Source organism: Ranitomeya variabilis, chromosome 6 (assembly GCF_051348905.1).
Source record: "Ranitomeya variabilis isolate aRanVar5 chromosome 6, aRanVar5.hap1, whole genome shotgun sequence".
NCBI classification, from domain to species: Eukaryota; Metazoa; Chordata; class Amphibia; order Anura; family Dendrobatidae; genus Ranitomeya; species Ranitomeya variabilis.
Window position 1 is genome coordinate 274,118,723 of NC_135237.1, and position 18,914 is coordinate 274,137,636.

Sequence of the window (18,914 nt, forward strand, 5' to 3'; positions counted from 1 at the left end):
CCTGTAGTTCAGAGAAATACATTCGGTTATGTAGGCAGTCTTGTAAACTGCAATTGTCACTTGTTAAAATCAATTGGTAGTGTGACAAAATGACACCATGTAGCCCAGGTCCAAAGAACATTGGCCAGAATGTATTAGCTCTGTGTGACGTCTTTTTTGGAAGTTTCAGTAATGTCACTCACCTTACATTACATTTCTAAAGATATGTTATTTTGTGTTTGTTAAATATATTGGATAATGTTTAATTTTTTTTATAAAGAGTAATTAAACTTTAATTTAATTTTCTAAATTCTAATTTTCTTTAGTCCAGCATGGAAAGTTTTAAAACCTTGGGAATCACTTTATTAGACTTGTTTTCACTCCTGTAAAAAAATAGCATGCCAGTAGCTTCCAAACTCCTGCTTTTCCCCACGCTGCTTGCAAAGGCTAATCATATGGTGTGCAGATGATAGCAGTGAAAGGGTCAACACCAGTCTCCTCTTCTGAGTTTTGTGCTTATCAGAACAACCTCTAGCAGCCTATCTCTGACTAAAGGTACCGTTACACTAAACGACTTACCAACGATCACGACCAGCGATGCGATCGTTGGTAAGTCGTTGTGTGGTCGCTGGGGAGCTGTCACACAGACAGCTCTCTCCAGCGACCAACGATCAGGGGAACGACTTCGGCATCGTTGAAACGGTCTTCAACGATGCCGAAGTCCCCCTGCAGCACCCGGGTAACCAGGGTAAACATCGGGTTACTAAGTGCAGGGCCGCGCATAGTAACCCGATATTTACCCTGGTTACCATTGTAAAAGTAAAAAAAAAAAAACACTACATACTCACATTCTGATGTCTGTCACGTCCCCCGCCGGCGTCCACAGGGTTACGCGCTGCTGCCGAGAGCTTCCTGCACTGACTGAATGTGTCAGCGCCGGCAGCAGCGGTGACGTCACCGCTGTGCTCTGCTTTACGGCCGGCCGGCGCTGACACAGTCAGTGCAGGGAAGCAGCCGGCGGGGGGCGTGACAGACATCAGAAGCTGAGTATGTAGTGTTTTTTTTTTACTTTTACAATGGTAACCAGGGTAAATATCGGGTTACTAAGCGCGGCCCTGCGCTTAGTAACCCGATATTTACCCTGGTTACAAGTGAACACATCGCTGGATCGGTGTCACACACACCGATCCAGCGATGACAGCGGGTGATCAGCGACGAAATAAAGTTCTGGACTTCCAGCTCCGACCAGCCATATCACAGCGGGATCCAGATCGCTGCTGGGTGTCAAACACAACGAGATCGCTATACAGGACGCTGCAACGTCACGGATCGTTGTCGTTCTCGCTGCAAAGTCGCTTAGTGTGAAGGTACCTTAAGGCCAGTGTCACGCTTGCAACTGCAATGTGAGAAACTTGCACAAGTCTCTTGCCTCAATACCTGACACTGCCACCGCCACTTGGCATCGGAGTGTGCGGCTGCATGTATTTCTATGCAGCTTAACGCTCCGGTCCAAACCGCCGAAGGCAGTGCCAGGTATTCTATGTGGCATTCAGTGCAATAATGAGCATGCTGTGGATTAAATATATTTTCACAAATTCATGAAAAGGAAAAAAAAAGTTTTGGTGCTAAGATAGCCAGTTGAAGTTTTATTGTTTTCAGTAAGATAAACAAGATAATAATTTTGTTGATATGATGCTGTTAAATGCCTAACAAAAATAAATTAAATTATGTTCCAAAGCATGTTTACATACTTAGTTAGGTCTGTTCATCGGGCATGGTATAGCAGAGTAGATTATTATTATTATTATTATTATTATTAATTATTATTCTTATTCATTTATATAGCACCATTAATTCCATGGTGCTGTACATCAGAAAGGGGTTACATACAGAGTTATAGATATCGTTACAGTAAACAAGTTTACAGTGACAGACTGGTACAGAGGGGATAGGACCCTGTCCTTGCGGACTTACATTCTATGGGATAGAGGGGAAGAGGCAGAAGGTAGGGGGCGAGGCGGCGGCTCTGGCGATGGCGAGGCAGCGGCTCTGGCGAGGCGGCGGCTCTGGCGATGGCGAGGCGGTGGTTCTGGCGATGGCGAGGCGGCAGAATGGTTATTGCAGGCTGTAGACTTTCTTGAAGAGATGGGTTTTCAGGTTCCATCTGAAGGATCCGAGGGTGGTGGATAACCGGACGTGTTGAGGCATGGAATTCCAGAGGATGGGAGATATTGGGGATGAAGCTTGGAGGCAGTTGTGTGAGGAACGAATAAGTGTGGAGGAGAGTAGGAGGTCTTGGGAGGATCGGAGATTACGTGAGGGAAGATATCTGGAGATTAGTTCAGAGATATAGGGAGGGGACAGGTTGTGGATGGCTTTGTAGATCAGTGTTAGTAGTTTGAACTGGATTCGTTGGGGAATTGGGAGCCAGTGGAGGGATTTGCAGAGGGGAGAAGCAGGGGAGTAGCGAGGAGAGAGGTGGATTTGCCGGGCAGCAGAGTTGAGGACAGACTGGAGTGGTGCAAGAGAGTTAGCGGGGAGGCCACAGAGGAGGGTGTTGCAGTAGTCGAGATGGGAGATGATGAGGGCATGCACAAGAGTTTTGGTAGATTGGGGGCTGAGGAAGGAACGGATTCTGGCAATATTTTTGAGTTGGAGGCGACAGGAGGTGGCAAGAGTTTGGCGGTGCAGTTTGAAGGACAGGGCAGAGTTGAGAGTTACCCCGAGGCAGCGGATTTCAGGTGCGGGAGAGAGCGTGATGCCGTTTACCATAATAGATAGATCAGGTAGGGGGGGATACGTGAGATGGAGGAAAGATGATGAGTTCGGTTTTGAGTTTTAGGAAGCGAGAGGTGAAGAAGGATGATATGGCTGACAGACACTTCGGGATTCTGGACAGCAGAGAGGTGACAGAGATTAAGATACATATTGGGAAAATTGTGGTAAATTTCTGCGCTGCTGAATCACTAGAATTCCAGAATTATTAGTATATGTGGCTTTATTAGGCTGGTTTCACATTTGCGGCTGTGTCCGCAGCGTTTGTACCGCATATATCCGCATGCGTTTTGTATTCCTATATTTAACATTAGGGACGCATGCGTTTTTGCTTTTTCGCATTTTGCCGCGTTTGGCGACGCATGCGTCGTTTGCGGCTTGGCGTGGAAATGCAACATGTAGTAATTTTTAGAGGCATCAATTTGCCGCCTGGAAACACATGCGGTCGATTGCGCAAGGATTGCGACAAAAAAATGCATTGCTGTCTATATGAACACATGCGTTTACAAGCACATGCGTTTGGTTGCGTTCATGAACGCATGCGTTCCACAAGAGAAAAACATGTCTAGACACTGATAAGCCACCCACCACATACAAGGTGATAACGGGAGGGTGTGGACAGTTGCAGGTCACTTCTCAGCAGACAGCCAAGCAGAGCAGACAGACCACAGCACCTTGGAGAAAACAAGCCTCTGAACAATGTGAGTATATCCTAGCCAATGCCTTTATTTTCTATTTTCTTTCTCTACATGTCCTAATTTCTGCCATTTCTTTCTTTCTACATGCATCAGAATGTCTTCTTCGGATTCTTCCCATGAGGAGTTTCTTCCTGGGCCGTCTGAAGTCGAGCATGTCAGTGAGGTGAGTACTTGCCTCGTCAGATTGGTAAGTATTCACTGTCACATCTACACATGTGACAATTTGAATTTTTCTTTTTTTTTAGAGCTCTTCTTCTACTGCGGCAGAGACAGGGCGGGAGCAGCGGAGTCAAGTTCCGGTGGAAAGACAGCAGCGGGTACGTATACAAGGCTGACTGTTATCTTGAATCTTCCTTTCTTTCCATTCGTATTTCTTAACTTTTTTCTTCTGGAATCCTTTTGTATGTTGACTTTCCTATTCATGCCATTTCTCAGCATCTTTTTTCTTTCTTTTTCTTATGTTAATTGAGCAAACTTTAATGACTTTATTTAGTTTTTAGGTTTCACAATGGGAGGATGATCTTATTGAGAATGACCTCCTCATCTCGCTGGTCCAGGAGCGAGTCCCGTTGTGGGACACCCGGGATCCACTGCACTCAAACAACGTCACGATCCGGCGCTTATGGAATGAGGTGGCCAAAGAGATGTGGGATGGCTGGGACAACGCCCCGACACGGGTCCAAAATGCATTTGGTAAGTATTGCACTGCAGTGTGAAGCAGCAGAGACCTTGGCCGTGCTCACTCGACTGTGTGCGATGAAAGAAACTCTCAGGAGATGTGTGAGCACGGCCAAAAGTCCTTTTTCTGACCACAATTTTTTTTTTAACAGTGGCCAAAGTCAAAACACGGCGTCACCACTACAGCACCACCACCATGCCGAGTGCAGTTGGGCATCCCACCGCCACCACCATGACAACCGCTGCTCCTGCTTGGACCTCCTCCACTGACACCATGAGGCAGCAGGACCCTGGCATGGCCTTCCGTACCGCCACCACCACGATGCAGCAGGACCCTGGCATGGCCTTCCGTACCGCCACCACCACGATGCAGCAGGACCCTGGCATGGCCTTCCGTACTGCCACCACCACGATGCAGCAGGACCCTGGCATGGCCTTCCTTGACGCCACAACCACGATGCAGCAGGACCCTGGCATGGCCTTCCGTACCGCCACCTCCACGATGCAGCAGGACCCTGGCATGGCCTTCCGCTCTACAAGCGCTATGGACTCTGGCATGGCCTTCCGCTCTACGAGCGCTATGGACTCTGGCATGGCTGCACACTCTATGAGCACTATGGACTCTGGCATGGCTGCCCGCTCTATGAGCGCTATGGACTCTGGCATGGCTGCACGCTCTACGAGCACTATGGACTCTGGCATGGCTGCACGCTCTACGAGCACTATGGACTCTGGCATGGCTGCATGCTCTACGAACACTATGGACTCTGGCATGGCTGCACGATCTACGAGCACAATGGACTCTGACACAGTGCAGCCGGACCCTGAAAGGTCACCCACCACCACGCCATGCCATATGAGCCCACCAAGACCTCCCACAACCAGGCAAACAAAAAAAAACACACAAAAAAAAACAGAGGACTCTTAGCATTCCTCCCCCTTCATCTCCCAATGTGTCTGTAATGTTAGGTTTGTCTCACCCTTTCAGTGCGTCTCAAGCCTCTCATGTGTCAAGCCCCATCCCCAAACTACCAGACCCCAGCAGTTTCATTGCCCCTTCTCCTGCCACCTGTGCGTCGTCCACGGTTAGCCAGGCCTCAGTGCTTCACACTCCACGTTTACATCACTCTACCCCAAGCCAGCGCAGTTAAATAAAGTTTTTTGGTTGTAAAAAAATAAATACAATTTGATTTGCCCTAATTAGGTTTGGTTTATTGTATCTATCGCCGCCGGCAACACACACCGTGCGCCAACTAAGAAACTTCGCCACACACTTACTTTTTGGGCCACATCATATCTCCAGTAGTTATAAAAAAAAAAGACTGCAGTTTTGTGTGTCTTTAGTATACAGATATGAGGTGGGCCAAAAAATATTAGATGTATTATCTCCATAATCTCTTCTTTCTGCTTAGTCTGTGACTAGTGTGGCAGTCTGAAGAGAAAATGGTGGAAATACAATGCAGAACTATACTTAACAGGTCAGGTGTCCAAAAACTCATTAGTTGGGACACCTGACCTGGTGAGTATAGAACTGCCTTGTATAACCTCCATTTTCTCTTCTGTGTACATAATCTATTACACACAAATTGAAGGGACGATGGTGGTCACACACGGCATATCTATGCTCACCTGCACAGGTGTCAGAAGTAGTGAATTCATGAAGCTGTTATATGTGCATCATGAATTCATTATTTCTGACACCTGACTTGATGAGTATAGATCTCTTTAGTGTGACAGTCATTGTCTCTTCAGTCTGTGTCCAATGGATAAAGCAGAACAGAATCAGGACGCAATGACGTCAACAAGCTTACCAATAAAGCAACATGGCTGCCATAACACTAGCAGTATGTGGCCAGTGTTTTATATCAGTATTTGTAAGCCAAAACAAGGAGTGGAACAATTAGAAGTAAATTCTGATATTAATATAATAACTATCACCTCTGCCTCTATCACCCACTCCTGGTTTTGGATTACAAATACTGATATTAAATACAGACCAAATACTGCTAGTTTTAGGACAGCCTTGGGTTGTAGAGGAAATACATAGGAGACACAGTCAACACAACCAAAAATAAAGTTTATTAATGAGAAATATTATTATCATTGCAGAAAATTACTGGTACAGATCGAATTACAACAGGACATTTACACAACATTGTCCTGCCATGACATACGTCCAATATCTGAATCAAAAAAGGCAGCAAATTGGTCCCGCATGTGACCAACTGCTGCAGTTGACCGCAGCGGGTGATGCTGGAAATCGGGCAGTGGGTGTGCATCTGGTTCATCCAGTTCAATGTTGGGTTGCTCCTTAGCCATTATATAATTGTGTAGAACCACACAGGCTTTGACCACCTCGTCGACTGTTTCCACTTTTAGATTTATGGCTGATGCAAGAATGCGCCATTTAGAGACCAGAATGCCAAAGGTACACTCTACAGTTCTTCGGGCCCTGGTCAGTCTGTAGTTAAAGATCCTTCTAGTGTGGTTTAAGTCCCGACTGGAATAGGGCTTCAGTAGGTTTTCACACATCTGAAAGGCCTCATCCCCAACCATAACAAATGGCATCGGTGGACCTTGAGTGTTGGGGAGAGGTTTTGGTGGTGGAAAATTGAAATTTTTGCTAAAAGCTCCAATGTCCACGGCGATGAAGCGACAGTTTGCATCGGCTATTGCCATTAGCACAACAGAAAAATATTTTTTGTAGTTGAAATACTCCGATCCTGTTCTGGCAGGTTTGATAATGCGGATGTGCTTTCCATCCACCGCTCCTAAACAGTTGGAGAAATCACACACACTCCAGAATTTTTCCGCAATTTCAAGCCACGTGTCCAAGGTGGGTAGGGGTATAAACTCATCCCGGAGTACATTCGACAAAGCCCGGCAGGTGTCCGCAACTATTCCGGACAGGGTGGATATTCCAAGCCGGTATTGGAAGTGGAGGGATGATAAACTCTCTCCGGTTGCCAGAAATCTGTAAGAAAAAGAAACCCCCCATAAATTACAAACTATTCTATTTATGGTGTGGTTACGCTAAAGAAAGAAAGGAAAATACCCAAAACATACATGTCAGAAAACACAAAATTTGGACTGTCATTGTTTTAGATTTGGAACGTACATTAATGTAACCAGCAGACGTTCCTCTGGTGGAATCGCTCTACGGAGCTGGGTGTCCTGTCTCCGTATGGCTCCTTGGACACGAGCAAGCAAATCCCGGAACAAGTCTTGCGACATCCTTGTATATTCATGGAATTTCTCCGGGTTGGCATTAAGCTCGGCATACAGCGTGTGATAGGCTCCACGGCTCTCACCTAGTTCGATAATGGGGTGTCTCCAAAAAACGCCTACGTTGTCTCCTTCTCCATCTTTCGCAATTTCTGCCTTGCTCCCAAGCAAACACCCAGGCAAGAAACAGCTTGATGCTTAAATCCAGGTTGAAATAAAAGCTCTCCATGCGAAGATCCATTATGACACAGCATACAGGAGCAAAATCTGAACATTTCAGCTGTTCAAGGGTCTATATATAGAGATTCCATAATACACGCCCTCTGTAGTCCCATTGGCGGTGTCTGGTTGTCTAGATTTTTCTCTTGTGAAATTTCACATCATGCGCACCAAAAACACAGACGCAGGAAAAAACGCATATAAACGCGTACAAACGCGGCGTTTTTTTTAACCGCATGCGATACCGCATGCGTCTAAAAAATGCCGCGTTTGTATGCGTTTATATGTGTTTTTTCCACCACTTGCGGATGCGTTTTAAATGCTGCGGATTTAAACACAAATGTGAAACTAGTCTTATTCTACGCGTTTCAGAGTTCAAGACTCCTTCATCAGGAAACACCACAGGTTCCATATCCCTCACCTGTCCGTTGTTCTGTCCCATGCCGTATTCCATGTCTGTGGATAAACAGTTTTCAACCTGGATGGTGCCAAGATGCGACTGTTGAGGCTGAGAACCACTGGGGAAAGAGCTGCTGTGAGCGGAGCCTCAGTGACTCGTGCTGACGTCATTGAGGTTACCGCAGGTCACTGAGGCTGCATTCCTAGCCGGGCCCCTAAACTGCAGTGACCTTGGTGAGATCACTGCTAGCACAGTGAGAAAAAGCTTCACGATGCAGTGCTGAGTTCACTGTGAGAAGAAATTTCTTGATAACCAACCTTGCTAAAGCTGACAGCTGAGGGTTGCAGCCCACAGCTATCAGTTTTGCCTGGCTGGTTATTAAAAATACAAAGGAACATATGCTGTTTTGTTTTTTTCTATTTAGAGTGCAGGTGCCGGCTGATAAATACTCCCATCAACCGCTGCCTGCTCTCATTCGCTGTTATTAGTGCAGCAGGCGTAGTCTGACAGGAGTAGTTGTCCCATCAGCTGACGCCAGTGACCATAGGTAAACGTTTTACCTCCAGTAACAACTGTGGGCTCACGCAGTCATATGACAGCGTGGGAGCCACAGCTCTCTGACCAGCAGTAATCATTTTACGATTTTATTTTTATGATCAGAAGCAGTGTTTGCTACGCTGTTATGCACACATGACAGCGTGGCAAACACTGAATATATGGGCCCCCCATTCAAGTGAATCAGGTCTGGGTTAGGGTACTGGTACTCAAACCAACCTTTTTTTAACCCGCCAGACCCGAACATCCAGGGGTTCACCCATCATTAGCTGTAACAGAATAATAATAATGATAATTTTATTTATATAGCGCCAACATATTCCGCAGCGCTTAGAAGGCAATTTGTTTGCCGAAGAGCTAGAGAGCGGTACAATAATTAGTGCCAGCAGGTAATAGTGAAACATGGTGGAGGTTTGCTGTGCACGTGGTTGTGGAACCACTGCGCCACAGTCCGGGGAGAGCCTGGAGGGGCGTAACTATGTACGCACCTGACTCTTCACCGGAGTAATTAAAGGGGTACTCCGGTCTAAAATGAAAAGTCTGCAGTCACTCTGTGTGACTGAGACTGAGACTAGATCCTTGCAGCGCACAGTGCTTTCATTTTATACCGGACAACCCCTTTAACGCTGCTCTTTATTTAACGCATTCTTACTTTGCACTATTTTTCCACCTCTGACTGATACTTTGCACAGTACCATGTACAGATATATATGCATACTCATTGTATAATAAATGGCTTTTAAAAAGAGAAAACACACAATGAGCTTGGTCATTAAAAGCTTGTTTGCATTGCGCAACCTACTGCCAAAAATGGCTGCTACATTTTTGCTGATCGGTGGTCATTTAAAAGCCCATTTAGTCAAGCCTACTGCGATTCCAATGTGCACAGAACAATCGTTAATAGATCTCACATGATAAGGAGAATGATGATTTTTATTCTAGCTAAAAGATCATTTCACCTGACGAACAAGCATTGCATGACTGGCAGCCTGTTTACTCTACCTTTTTGTTGGAAAATGAGGGTTCCTAAGAACAGTTGTTCTGATAATCGTACAGTGTGAATGCATCTTGAATGCTACACCATGTTCCAAATTATTATGCAAATGATATTTTTCTCGGATTTTCCTAAATGGTCAGTGAAAATGACAGTTAGTCTAATAAAAGTCATCACCCATTAGAGTATACATAGATTTTTTTTTAAGAAACCTCCCAATGATAACAGTATAATCTCCAAAATGAATAAAAACTCAAAATGCACTGTTCCAAATTATTAGGCACAGTAGAATTTCTAAACATTTGATATGTTTTAAAGAACTGAAAATGCTCATTTGTGGAATTTGCAGCATTAGGAGGTCACATTCACTGAACAAAAAAGCTATTTAACTCCAAAACATCCCAACAGGCCAAGTTACAGTGCCTACAAGTAGTATTCAACCCCCTGCAGATTTAGCAGGTTTACACATTTGGAATTAACTTGGCATTGTGACATTTGGACTGTAGATCAGCCTGGAAGTGTTAAATGCACTGCAGCAAAAAAGAATGTTATTTCTTTGTTTATTTTTTTTTTAAATTAGGAAAAGTCTTTTCAGAGGGTCATTTAGTATTCAACCCCTCAACCCACCAGAATTCTGTTTGGTTCCCCTAAAGTATTAAGAAGTAGTTCAGGCACAAAGAACAATGAGCTTCACATGTTTGGATTAATTATCTCTTTTTCCAGCCTTTTCTGACTATTTAAGACCCTCCCCAAACTTGTGAACAGCACTCATACATGGTCAACATGGGAAAGACAAAGGAGCATTCCAAGGCCATCAGAGACAAGATCGTGGAGGGTCACAAGGCTGGCAAGGGGTACAAAACCCTTTCCAAGGAGTTGGGCCTACCTGTCTCCACTGTTGGGAGCATCATCCGGAAGTGGAAGGCTTATGGAACTACTGTTAGCCTTCCACGGCCTGGACAGCCTTTGAAAGTTTCCTCCCGTGCCGAGGCCAGGCTTGTCCGAAGAGTCAAGGCTAACCCAAGGACAACAAGGAAGGAGCTCCGGGAAGATCTCATGGCAGTGGGGACATTGGTTTCAGTCAATACCATAAGTAACGTACTCCACCGCAATGGTCTCCGTTCCAGACGAGCCCGTAAGGTACCTTTACTTTCAAAGCGTCATGTCAAGGCTCGTCTACAGTTTGCTCATGATCACTTGGAGGACTCTGAGACTGATTGGTTCAAGGTTCTCTGGTCTGATGAGACCAAGATCGAGATCTTTGGTGCCAACCACACACGTGACGTTTGGAGACTGGATGGCACTGCATACGACCCCAAGAATACCATCCCTACAGTCAAGCATGGTGGTGGCAGCACCATGCTGTGGGGCTGTTTCTCAGCCAAGGAGCCTGGCCATCTGGTCCGCATCCATGGGAAGATGGATAGCATGGCCTACCTGGAGATTTTGGCCAAGAACCTCCGCTCCTCCATCAAGGATCTTAAGATGGGTTGTCATTTCATCTTCCAACAAGACAACGACCCAAAGCACACAGCCAAGAAAACCAAGGCCTGGTTAAAGAGGCAAAAAATCAAGGTGTTGCAGTGGCCTAGTCAGTCTCCTGACCTTAACCCAATTGAAAACTTGTGGAAGGAGCTCAAGATTAAAGTCCACATGAGACACCCAAAGAACCTAGATAACTTGGAGAAGATCTGCATGGAGGAGTGGGCCAAGATAACTCCAGAGACCTGTGCCGGCCTGATCAGGTCTTAGAAAAGACGATTATTAGCTGTAATTGCAAACAAAGGTTATTCCACAAAATATTAAACCTAGGGGTTGAATAATAATTGACCCACACTTTTATGTTTAAAATTTATAAAAATTTAACTGAGCAACAAAACTTTTTGGTTTGTAAGATTTATGCATCTGTTAATAAATCCTGCTCTTGATTGAAGTTTGAAGGCTCTAACTTATTTGCATCTTATTAAACCTGCTAAATCTGCAGGGGGTTGAATACTACTTGTAGGCACTGTACATGTTAACATAGGAACCCTTCTTTGATATCACCTTCACAATTCTTGCATCCATTGAACTTGTGAGTTTTTGGAGAGTTTCTGCTTGTATTTCTTTGCATGAAGTCAGAATAGCCTCCCAGAGCTGCTGTTTTGATGCAAACTGCCTCCCACCCTCATAGATCTTTTGCTTGATGATACTCCAAAGGTTCTCTATAGGGTTGAGGTCAGGGGAAGATGGTGGCCACACCATGAGTTTGTCATGCATGAAGATGATTTTGCTCCTGAAGGCACATTTCTGCTTTTTATACCATGGAAGAAAGTTGTCAGTCAGAAATTCTATATACTTTGCAGAGGTAATTTTCACACCTTCAGGAACCTTGCTGAAAAAGATAGCGTTATGCGATCGCGCTAGCGCAGATGCTCTATCGGGGTGACGGACCCGGAAACGCTGCAGCCCACATCCGAGGGTCCGTCACAGAATGACGGCACATCGCTAGCGCATGCCCATTATGGTATGCGTTGGCGATGCCCCAGATAATAGGGGTTAATGGCAGTGTTAACGGACTGCGTAACACCGCATTATGCCACGGTGTAACGCAGTCCGTCTAATGGACTGCCATAACGCAATGTGAACCCAGCCTTAACAGTACGATGATCACGGTTAAGTTTTCGGGAAATATCTAATGTTTTCATCCCTTCACCAAGGCATTGCACTATTTGATGCTTTTCAGCAGCAGAGAGATCCTTTTTCTTTCCCATGTTACTTGAAAACTGTGACCTGCTTAATAATGTGGAACATCATTTTTAAGTAGTTTTCCTTTAATTAGAATCCTGGAAAACTAATTATCACATGTGTTTAAGATTGATTTGAGTGATCCATTGAGCCCTGAGACACAATACCATCCATGAGTTTATTTGAAAAACAAAACAAGAGTATCAAAGACTGTTAAAAATTGTATCCACAGGCCCTTCTGTCTTTCTCAAAGCACTTTAACATTTATTTTTGTTAGCTATTAAAGGTATAATATCTACAAGATTATTATTTTGTATTTCTTACTGAAAACAGCGATTCATCCAGACTCTTTTTATTGCTTTCTACATAGTGTATGAGTCCTGTGCTAATTTGAAGAATGCTGGAGTTATGGAATCTGGTTCCTACACCATAGATCCAGATGGTGCTGATCAAGGAGAAAGTCACTTCCGTGTGGAGTGTGATATGGCATCAGACAGTACGACAGGTAAATATATGCATACTGTATATCCCGATTTCCTAAGGCTGCATTTACTGTACAATTGTTTACCATTAGTTTTGGCAGTACATGCTGAGAATGATCAATTAAAAATCATTTCACATAGGGAACAAGCATTTTTCACATTTTTCAGATGGTTGGTGGCTAGTTTAGACAAGGCTGAGACGAAAGTTCCTGGAAACGTTCATTCCTTAAAGGGCCACTGTCACCCCCCTCCAGCCGTTATAAACTAAAAGAGCCACTTTGTGCAGCAGTAATGCTGCATTCTAACAAGGTGGCTCTTTTAGTTTTTGTTGCTGTTATTCTCAAAATAAAGCGTTTTATAATTTTGCCCAAATACCTGTCTTTATACCTGGAGGCAGGTCTTTGAAGCGCCCAACTGCCGTCAGTCATCTCTTCTGCGGCACTGGTCGCCGCCCCCTCAGCGATGTTTTCCTCTGAAATCCGGCGCCTGCGCTGTGCTCTTCTGCCTGGGGCAGGCACATTGAGCATTGGCCGTCATAGCTCAGATGCTGGGTTCCGGACTGTGCCTGTGCCGTGCCTAGGAATCCCAGCCCCGCACTGTGCATAATGCATAACACACTGCGGGGCGGGATTCAGTAGCAGGGTGGCCGCACTGCCCGCACAGGCGCAGTCCGGAACCCAGCATCTGAGCTATGACGGCCAATGCTCAATGCGCCTGCCCCAGGCAGAAGAGCACAGCGCAGGCGCCGGATGTCAGAGGAAAACATCGCTGAGGGGGCGGCGACCAGCGCCCCAGAAGATATGACTAACGACAGTTGGGCGCTTCAAAGACCTGCCTCCAGGTATAAAGATAGGTATTTGGGCAAAATTATAAAACGCTTTATTTTGAGAATAACAGCAACAAAAACTAAAAGAGCCACCTTGTTAGAATGCAGCATTATTGCTGCACAAGGTGGCTCTTTTAGTTTATAATGGCTAGAGGGGGTGACAGTGTCCCTTTAATAACCAGTGTAAAAAAAAAATCACGTCTTTTTGTTTGACGTCCTTTTTTTTTACTGAATTAAAATATAAAAAATATGCAGTATTGTGATAACCCAGCACCATCCTCTATTCACAAAAGAAAAAAATCAAAACGAAGAAGTTCTGAGGAAGAAATCCCAACCCCTCAACGACTAGGCCAAATTTGTAAAATCTAATATGTGTCACTTTATGTGGCAATACTTTTAGAATGCTTCCAGTGATTTTGAGACTGTGTTTTTTTTGCATGACATATGGTAATTTATGATAATGTTTAATTTAGGTTGATATGTTTTGCGTATATTTATAAAAATATCAGAAAGTTGAAAAATTGGCAATTTTCAATCTATGAATGATTATCCCTTTAATCCAGATAGTCATACCACACAAAAAGTTAATAAATAACATTGACCTTATGTCTACCTTACATCAACACCATCTGTAAAATGTTATTTTTTTGCTAGAATGTCAGAATGTTTAAAAATGTAGCAGCAATTTTTCATTTTTTTCAAGGAAATTTACCCAAAATTTTTTTCAAGGGACCTATTCAGTTTTAAAGTGATTGTGGGGGACCAATATATTGGAACCCCCCAAAGTGATACAATTTAAAAAAAAAAAAAACACACCCCACAACATATTCAAATCTTCTGTCAGATAGTTTATTAACCCTTCGGGTGCTTTTGAGGAGATCATGTAAAGTGGCATAACAGGAAATAAAAATTTTATTTTTGCCATCTACCGTAAATGTTGCTAACCTCAACAGGCCACTATAGCCAACAGACAAAAGGCCATTATTTGGCCGTGAATAGTTATGGAAACCCTCAGGACCATACAATTATGATCTCAGTGTGCTCATGGGGTTAAAGAGGGAGCCCCCACACTCTGTTAACCATTTAATTGCCATTTTCGCTATTGACAGCAGCATGTAAGGGGTTAAATGGCCATTATCGGTGCCAACTGTGGCTGATGTAGCAGGGTGTCAGCTATAGTGTACATAGATGGGCATTTTCCCCCATCAGGGAGTGCTATTCTCTTATATAACAGGTCAGTAAAAAGACATATCGGTCACTAAGGACAATGCCATTTTCCCCACAAAATCTGGTTCTTAACTTTTGTTACTGTAAAATACCAATCAATCAAAAGCTGTTTTTTTCACAGCTGTTTAAGAAATGAAAGCTGAGCTCTCATACTTTGGTAACAATGATGGTCTTACACTTTGACCAATTTGAAAGGATCAGAAGAGACAGTGCATACTATTTGCATTGTGTTACGCTTTCCTTTTTGGGTACAGTTAATATAAAAGGTAACCTTTTTATGTGAAATCTTGATAGAAGGTCGTAGCCAAGCAAGTACTATTGTTTTTAAAAAATGGTGTTATAATCTGTCATATGCAAAATTGGAAACTGTTCATACATTGCTTTTTATGTATCCATTTTTACACCACATGTAAATAAGGTGTATCACTTCTTTTCTAGGTATAACAATTGTTGGACATGATTCAGAAGGCAAAGAGAGAGTAACTCCTTGTCAAACTCCAGGATGTTATTCCAGAGTTATCACATATAAAGCTGCTTCCTTGGCTCAACTTAGAACCCTGACTTCTATTTCTGAAAACTGTGAACAGTTTGTTAAAGTAGGTCTATCTGCCAAAATGATAGTTGCTATTCTGTATTATTATGATATCTATGCAGTTATATACACCCCGGTCCAGGTGTGTCAACTAGAGCTGGGGGAGGTTGCCACTGGGTTCTAAAGTCAGAAGGCCCAGGAAGAAGTCAGCATAGCAAACTGCTGAGACCTTCTGCAGTCAGATGCAGAGCGACGGTCTGCAGCCTCTGACACACCCGTGACAGGTTGTTATCGACATCTGGTGAGAATTTCATGTCAACAGCACCTTTAGAAATATATTTACTTAGATGTATCCAATACTTATTTCACCCGCTGTATGTGGGGAGCCGGCACTCAGCAGCTTCTCTGTGCCGGCTGTCAGCTTGACAGTCGGCACACAGAACAGCTGACTCCCAGACCGGGGGCGGCAGAATGCAGCCGCCGGGGGAGACACTGCGGACCGCCGAATTAGGCAGCCCGACTCCGCCCCCCTGCCGGCTGCGCCCGGGGCACATGCCCCGGCTGCCCCCCCCCTAGATACGCCACTGTCCCCATATGCTGTATATCTCAGGTCCCTTGTACTCCCCATGTGCTGTATACCTCAGGTCCTGTGTACTCCCTATGTGCTGTATACCTTAGGCCCCATGTACCACCCATGTGCTCTATACCTTAGGCCCCGTGTACCACCCATGTGCTGTATATCTCAGGTCCCGTGTACGCCCTGTGTGCTGTATACCTCAGATTCCATGTACCACAGATGTGCTATATACCTCAGGCCCCGTGTACTCCCCATGTGCTGCATACGTCAGGTCCCGTGTACTCCCCATGTGCTGTATACCTCAGATTCCATGTACCACTAATGTGCTATATACCTCAGGCCCCATGTACTCCCCATGTGCTGCATACCTCAGGCCCCGTGAACTCCCCATGTGCTGCATACCTCAGGTCCCGTGTACTCCCCATGTGCTGTATACCTCAGATTCCATGTACCACCGATGTGCTATATACCTCAGGCCCCGTTTACTCCCCATGTGCTGCATACCTCAGGCCCAGTGTACTCCCCATGTGCTGCATACCTCAGGTTCCGTGTACTCCTCATGTGCTGTATACCTCAGATTCCATGTGCTCCTCATGTGATGTATACCTCAGGCACCATGTACCACCCATGTGCTGTATACCTCAGACCCCAGAAATGGGGTTCATCTGCAGGTTGGTAGCGTTCTGAACTTGCCTGGCTCCTGCATATAAAACCCCACTGCTGGGAGGAAATTAACTCTAATCCTCCCGGCAGTGTTCAGTAACTGCACCCCCCACACGGTTTCCAATGCAGAACAGCTTGTCAGTCAGTGTGGGAGCTTGCGGTTATGTAACACCCCAGGTTCCTGGTCGTTACAGTGGCATTGCTTTCCTCACGGGGAGAGTGATGTCATGCTTTGAAGCGAGGAAGGATCCCTTTAGCAGGTATTCACAAACATGCAACATGTTCTTACTCCAGACCAGAAGGGGGAGCTCTGATCCAGTTTGTGGGTGGCTCCCCTATATATATTCCAGCTGGAGGGAAAGAGTGTCAGTCAGTCTGTCTGAGGAGAGTAGAGAGAGAGGAAGCAGACAGAGAGGGTCTGAAAAGAAAGAGGGGGCTGTGCAGCCACATGAGGTGCTGCAGCTCCTGGAAAGGAGACAGAAAAGGATGGACTAAGTTGTAGAGAGCGTGAAAGAGGAAAAGGAGCAAAGAAGAGTTAAGAGCTGGAGGGAAGCTGCGACTGAGCTTTCTCCATGAAGTGCAGAATACCGGCAGCCGGAAGACCGAGGTTGTGAGGGTAACTCTATGCCCCATGGCAGAAACCGGCGGACAGCTGGATTTCAAGTCACCTGTCCACCATTAACACCCAAAGACACAGTAGCAGATAGAGCCCGGGTCGTGATAGAGATCGTGTAAAAAGGCTCGAGTTACCTGTCATGCGGGTTAGTGTCCTACCTAAAGGGGGACAGAGAGAACATGAGGACCTTGCGTGAGGCCTAAGGCAGCAAGGGACTACAACACAGCGCTAGAGGGAAGGCTTCCAACCCCACCTGGTTAGGGGGATTCCAGATTCACTTCCAGGCTGGCCGGACCATACCAGTACCTCTGATCTGGTACCCTGGACTGTGACTGTCTACCATCAATAAACCAAATCGGGAGCACTGGGGACCCAGCTTCACCTGTGGTAAGCCATACCATCCCTGCTGCCATAACATCACCCCAGAGGACCCCTTTAAGCAGCGTCGGTCACCCCTGACCAAGTACCACAGGTGGCGTCACAAATTTGTATTATTTCACAAATCCCTTTAAAGACATTTCCTTTAACATGGGCGCCCAGGGTCACGGACCGGGACAACGCCATGGTGACACATCCCTTTAAGTACCTGGTATGGAGTACTCCACGGCCCTGGCGGGCGTTCCAGTTAGAGCCGCTGCTCTCCATACACAGAGCGGTGACTGAACCCACACCGGCGCCACCTCCATGATGGAAACCATGACGCTGCTGGGTGAATTAACGTTCAGCGGGGTTCAATGTGCAGGCACCGGGCAGGATTCAAACGCTATTAACCTGCAGATTAACCCCATATCTGCAGGTTAATAGCATTTTTACAGGTGAGAATTTCCCTTGAAATTATTTTGCTTAGTCAAACTTTTTATTTTTCAAATATGTTTATTCAGATAGTGTATGCAAATTGCCTCTTCTGAGAAAAAGAGGGCTTAAACTCTATAGCGCCACCTGTTGGAAGTAGCAATCCTACAAGTCACAATCAACCCTTTAACGAGTTGTGCAATATGATTTAGGATAAAAGCCAAATCAGTATCTCAATTCGCAGACACGGTGTTTCGGGCTGTTGGCCCTCGTCAGTGAGAAGCATGAGAACTAATTTGGCTAGGTGAGAGGCTCTGGACTGGGGTCTAAGGGGTAACATTTCTCCTTATGGAGAGTGACATACCAGCTGGCTTGTCAAGGTAAGGAGGCTTATTTGCCGTACAATGCTCCTCTGCGAAATTAAATATGCAAATTGCCTCTTCTGAGAAAAAGAGGATATGAACTCTATAGCGCCACCTGTTGGAAGTAGCGATCCTACAAGTCACAATCAACCCTTCAACGAGTCGTGCAATATGACTTAAGATAAAAGCCAAATCAGTATCTCAATTCGCAGACACGGTATTCAGATAATGGTGAGACATCATAATAATGGCCACTTCAAAGAAAAGAAAGGTTGATGCAGAGTGTCGAGGTTTTCAAGATAAAATGGACAAATGATAATAATAATAAATAATCATCTTTATTTATATAGCGCCAACATATTCCGCAGCACTTTACAATTAAGCGGGGACATATACAGACAAATTCAATACAAGTTAAGACAATTTAAACAGTGACATTAGGAGTGAGGTCCCTGCTCGCGAGCTTACAATCTACAAGGAAATGGGGGGACACAATAGGTGAAAAGTGCTTGTTATTTCAGGTCTGGCAATTATAATACATAGGGATTTTCATACAAAGCTGCATGATTCGGTCATCAGCCCGTGTG

The 18,914-nt window shown here is 45.1% G+C and overlaps 1 protein-coding gene and 1 long non-coding RNA gene across 2 annotated transcripts in view; both read left to right on the plus strand.

The window, feature by feature from the left end:
- The window catches only part of LOC143782323 (uncharacterized), a 62,034-nt gene that overhangs the window by 21,260 nt on the left and 21,860 nt on the right, over positions 1-18,914 (plus strand). The window contains exons 7-8 of the mRNA XM_077269678.1: positions 12,621-12,755; positions 15,224-15,381. Of these exons, the coding sequence (XP_077125793.1) occupies positions 12,621-12,755; positions 15,224-15,381 (293 nt within the window). The remainder of the gene's footprint in view (positions 1-12,620; positions 12,756-15,223; positions 15,382-18,914) is intronic.
- On the plus strand, positions 3,403-3,726 carry LOC143781099 (uncharacterized). Its single transcript, XR_013216553.1, has 3 exons — positions 3,403-3,455; positions 3,546-3,615; positions 3,698-3,726. It is a non-coding gene; the product is annotated as an uncharacterized LOC143781099 (long non-coding RNA).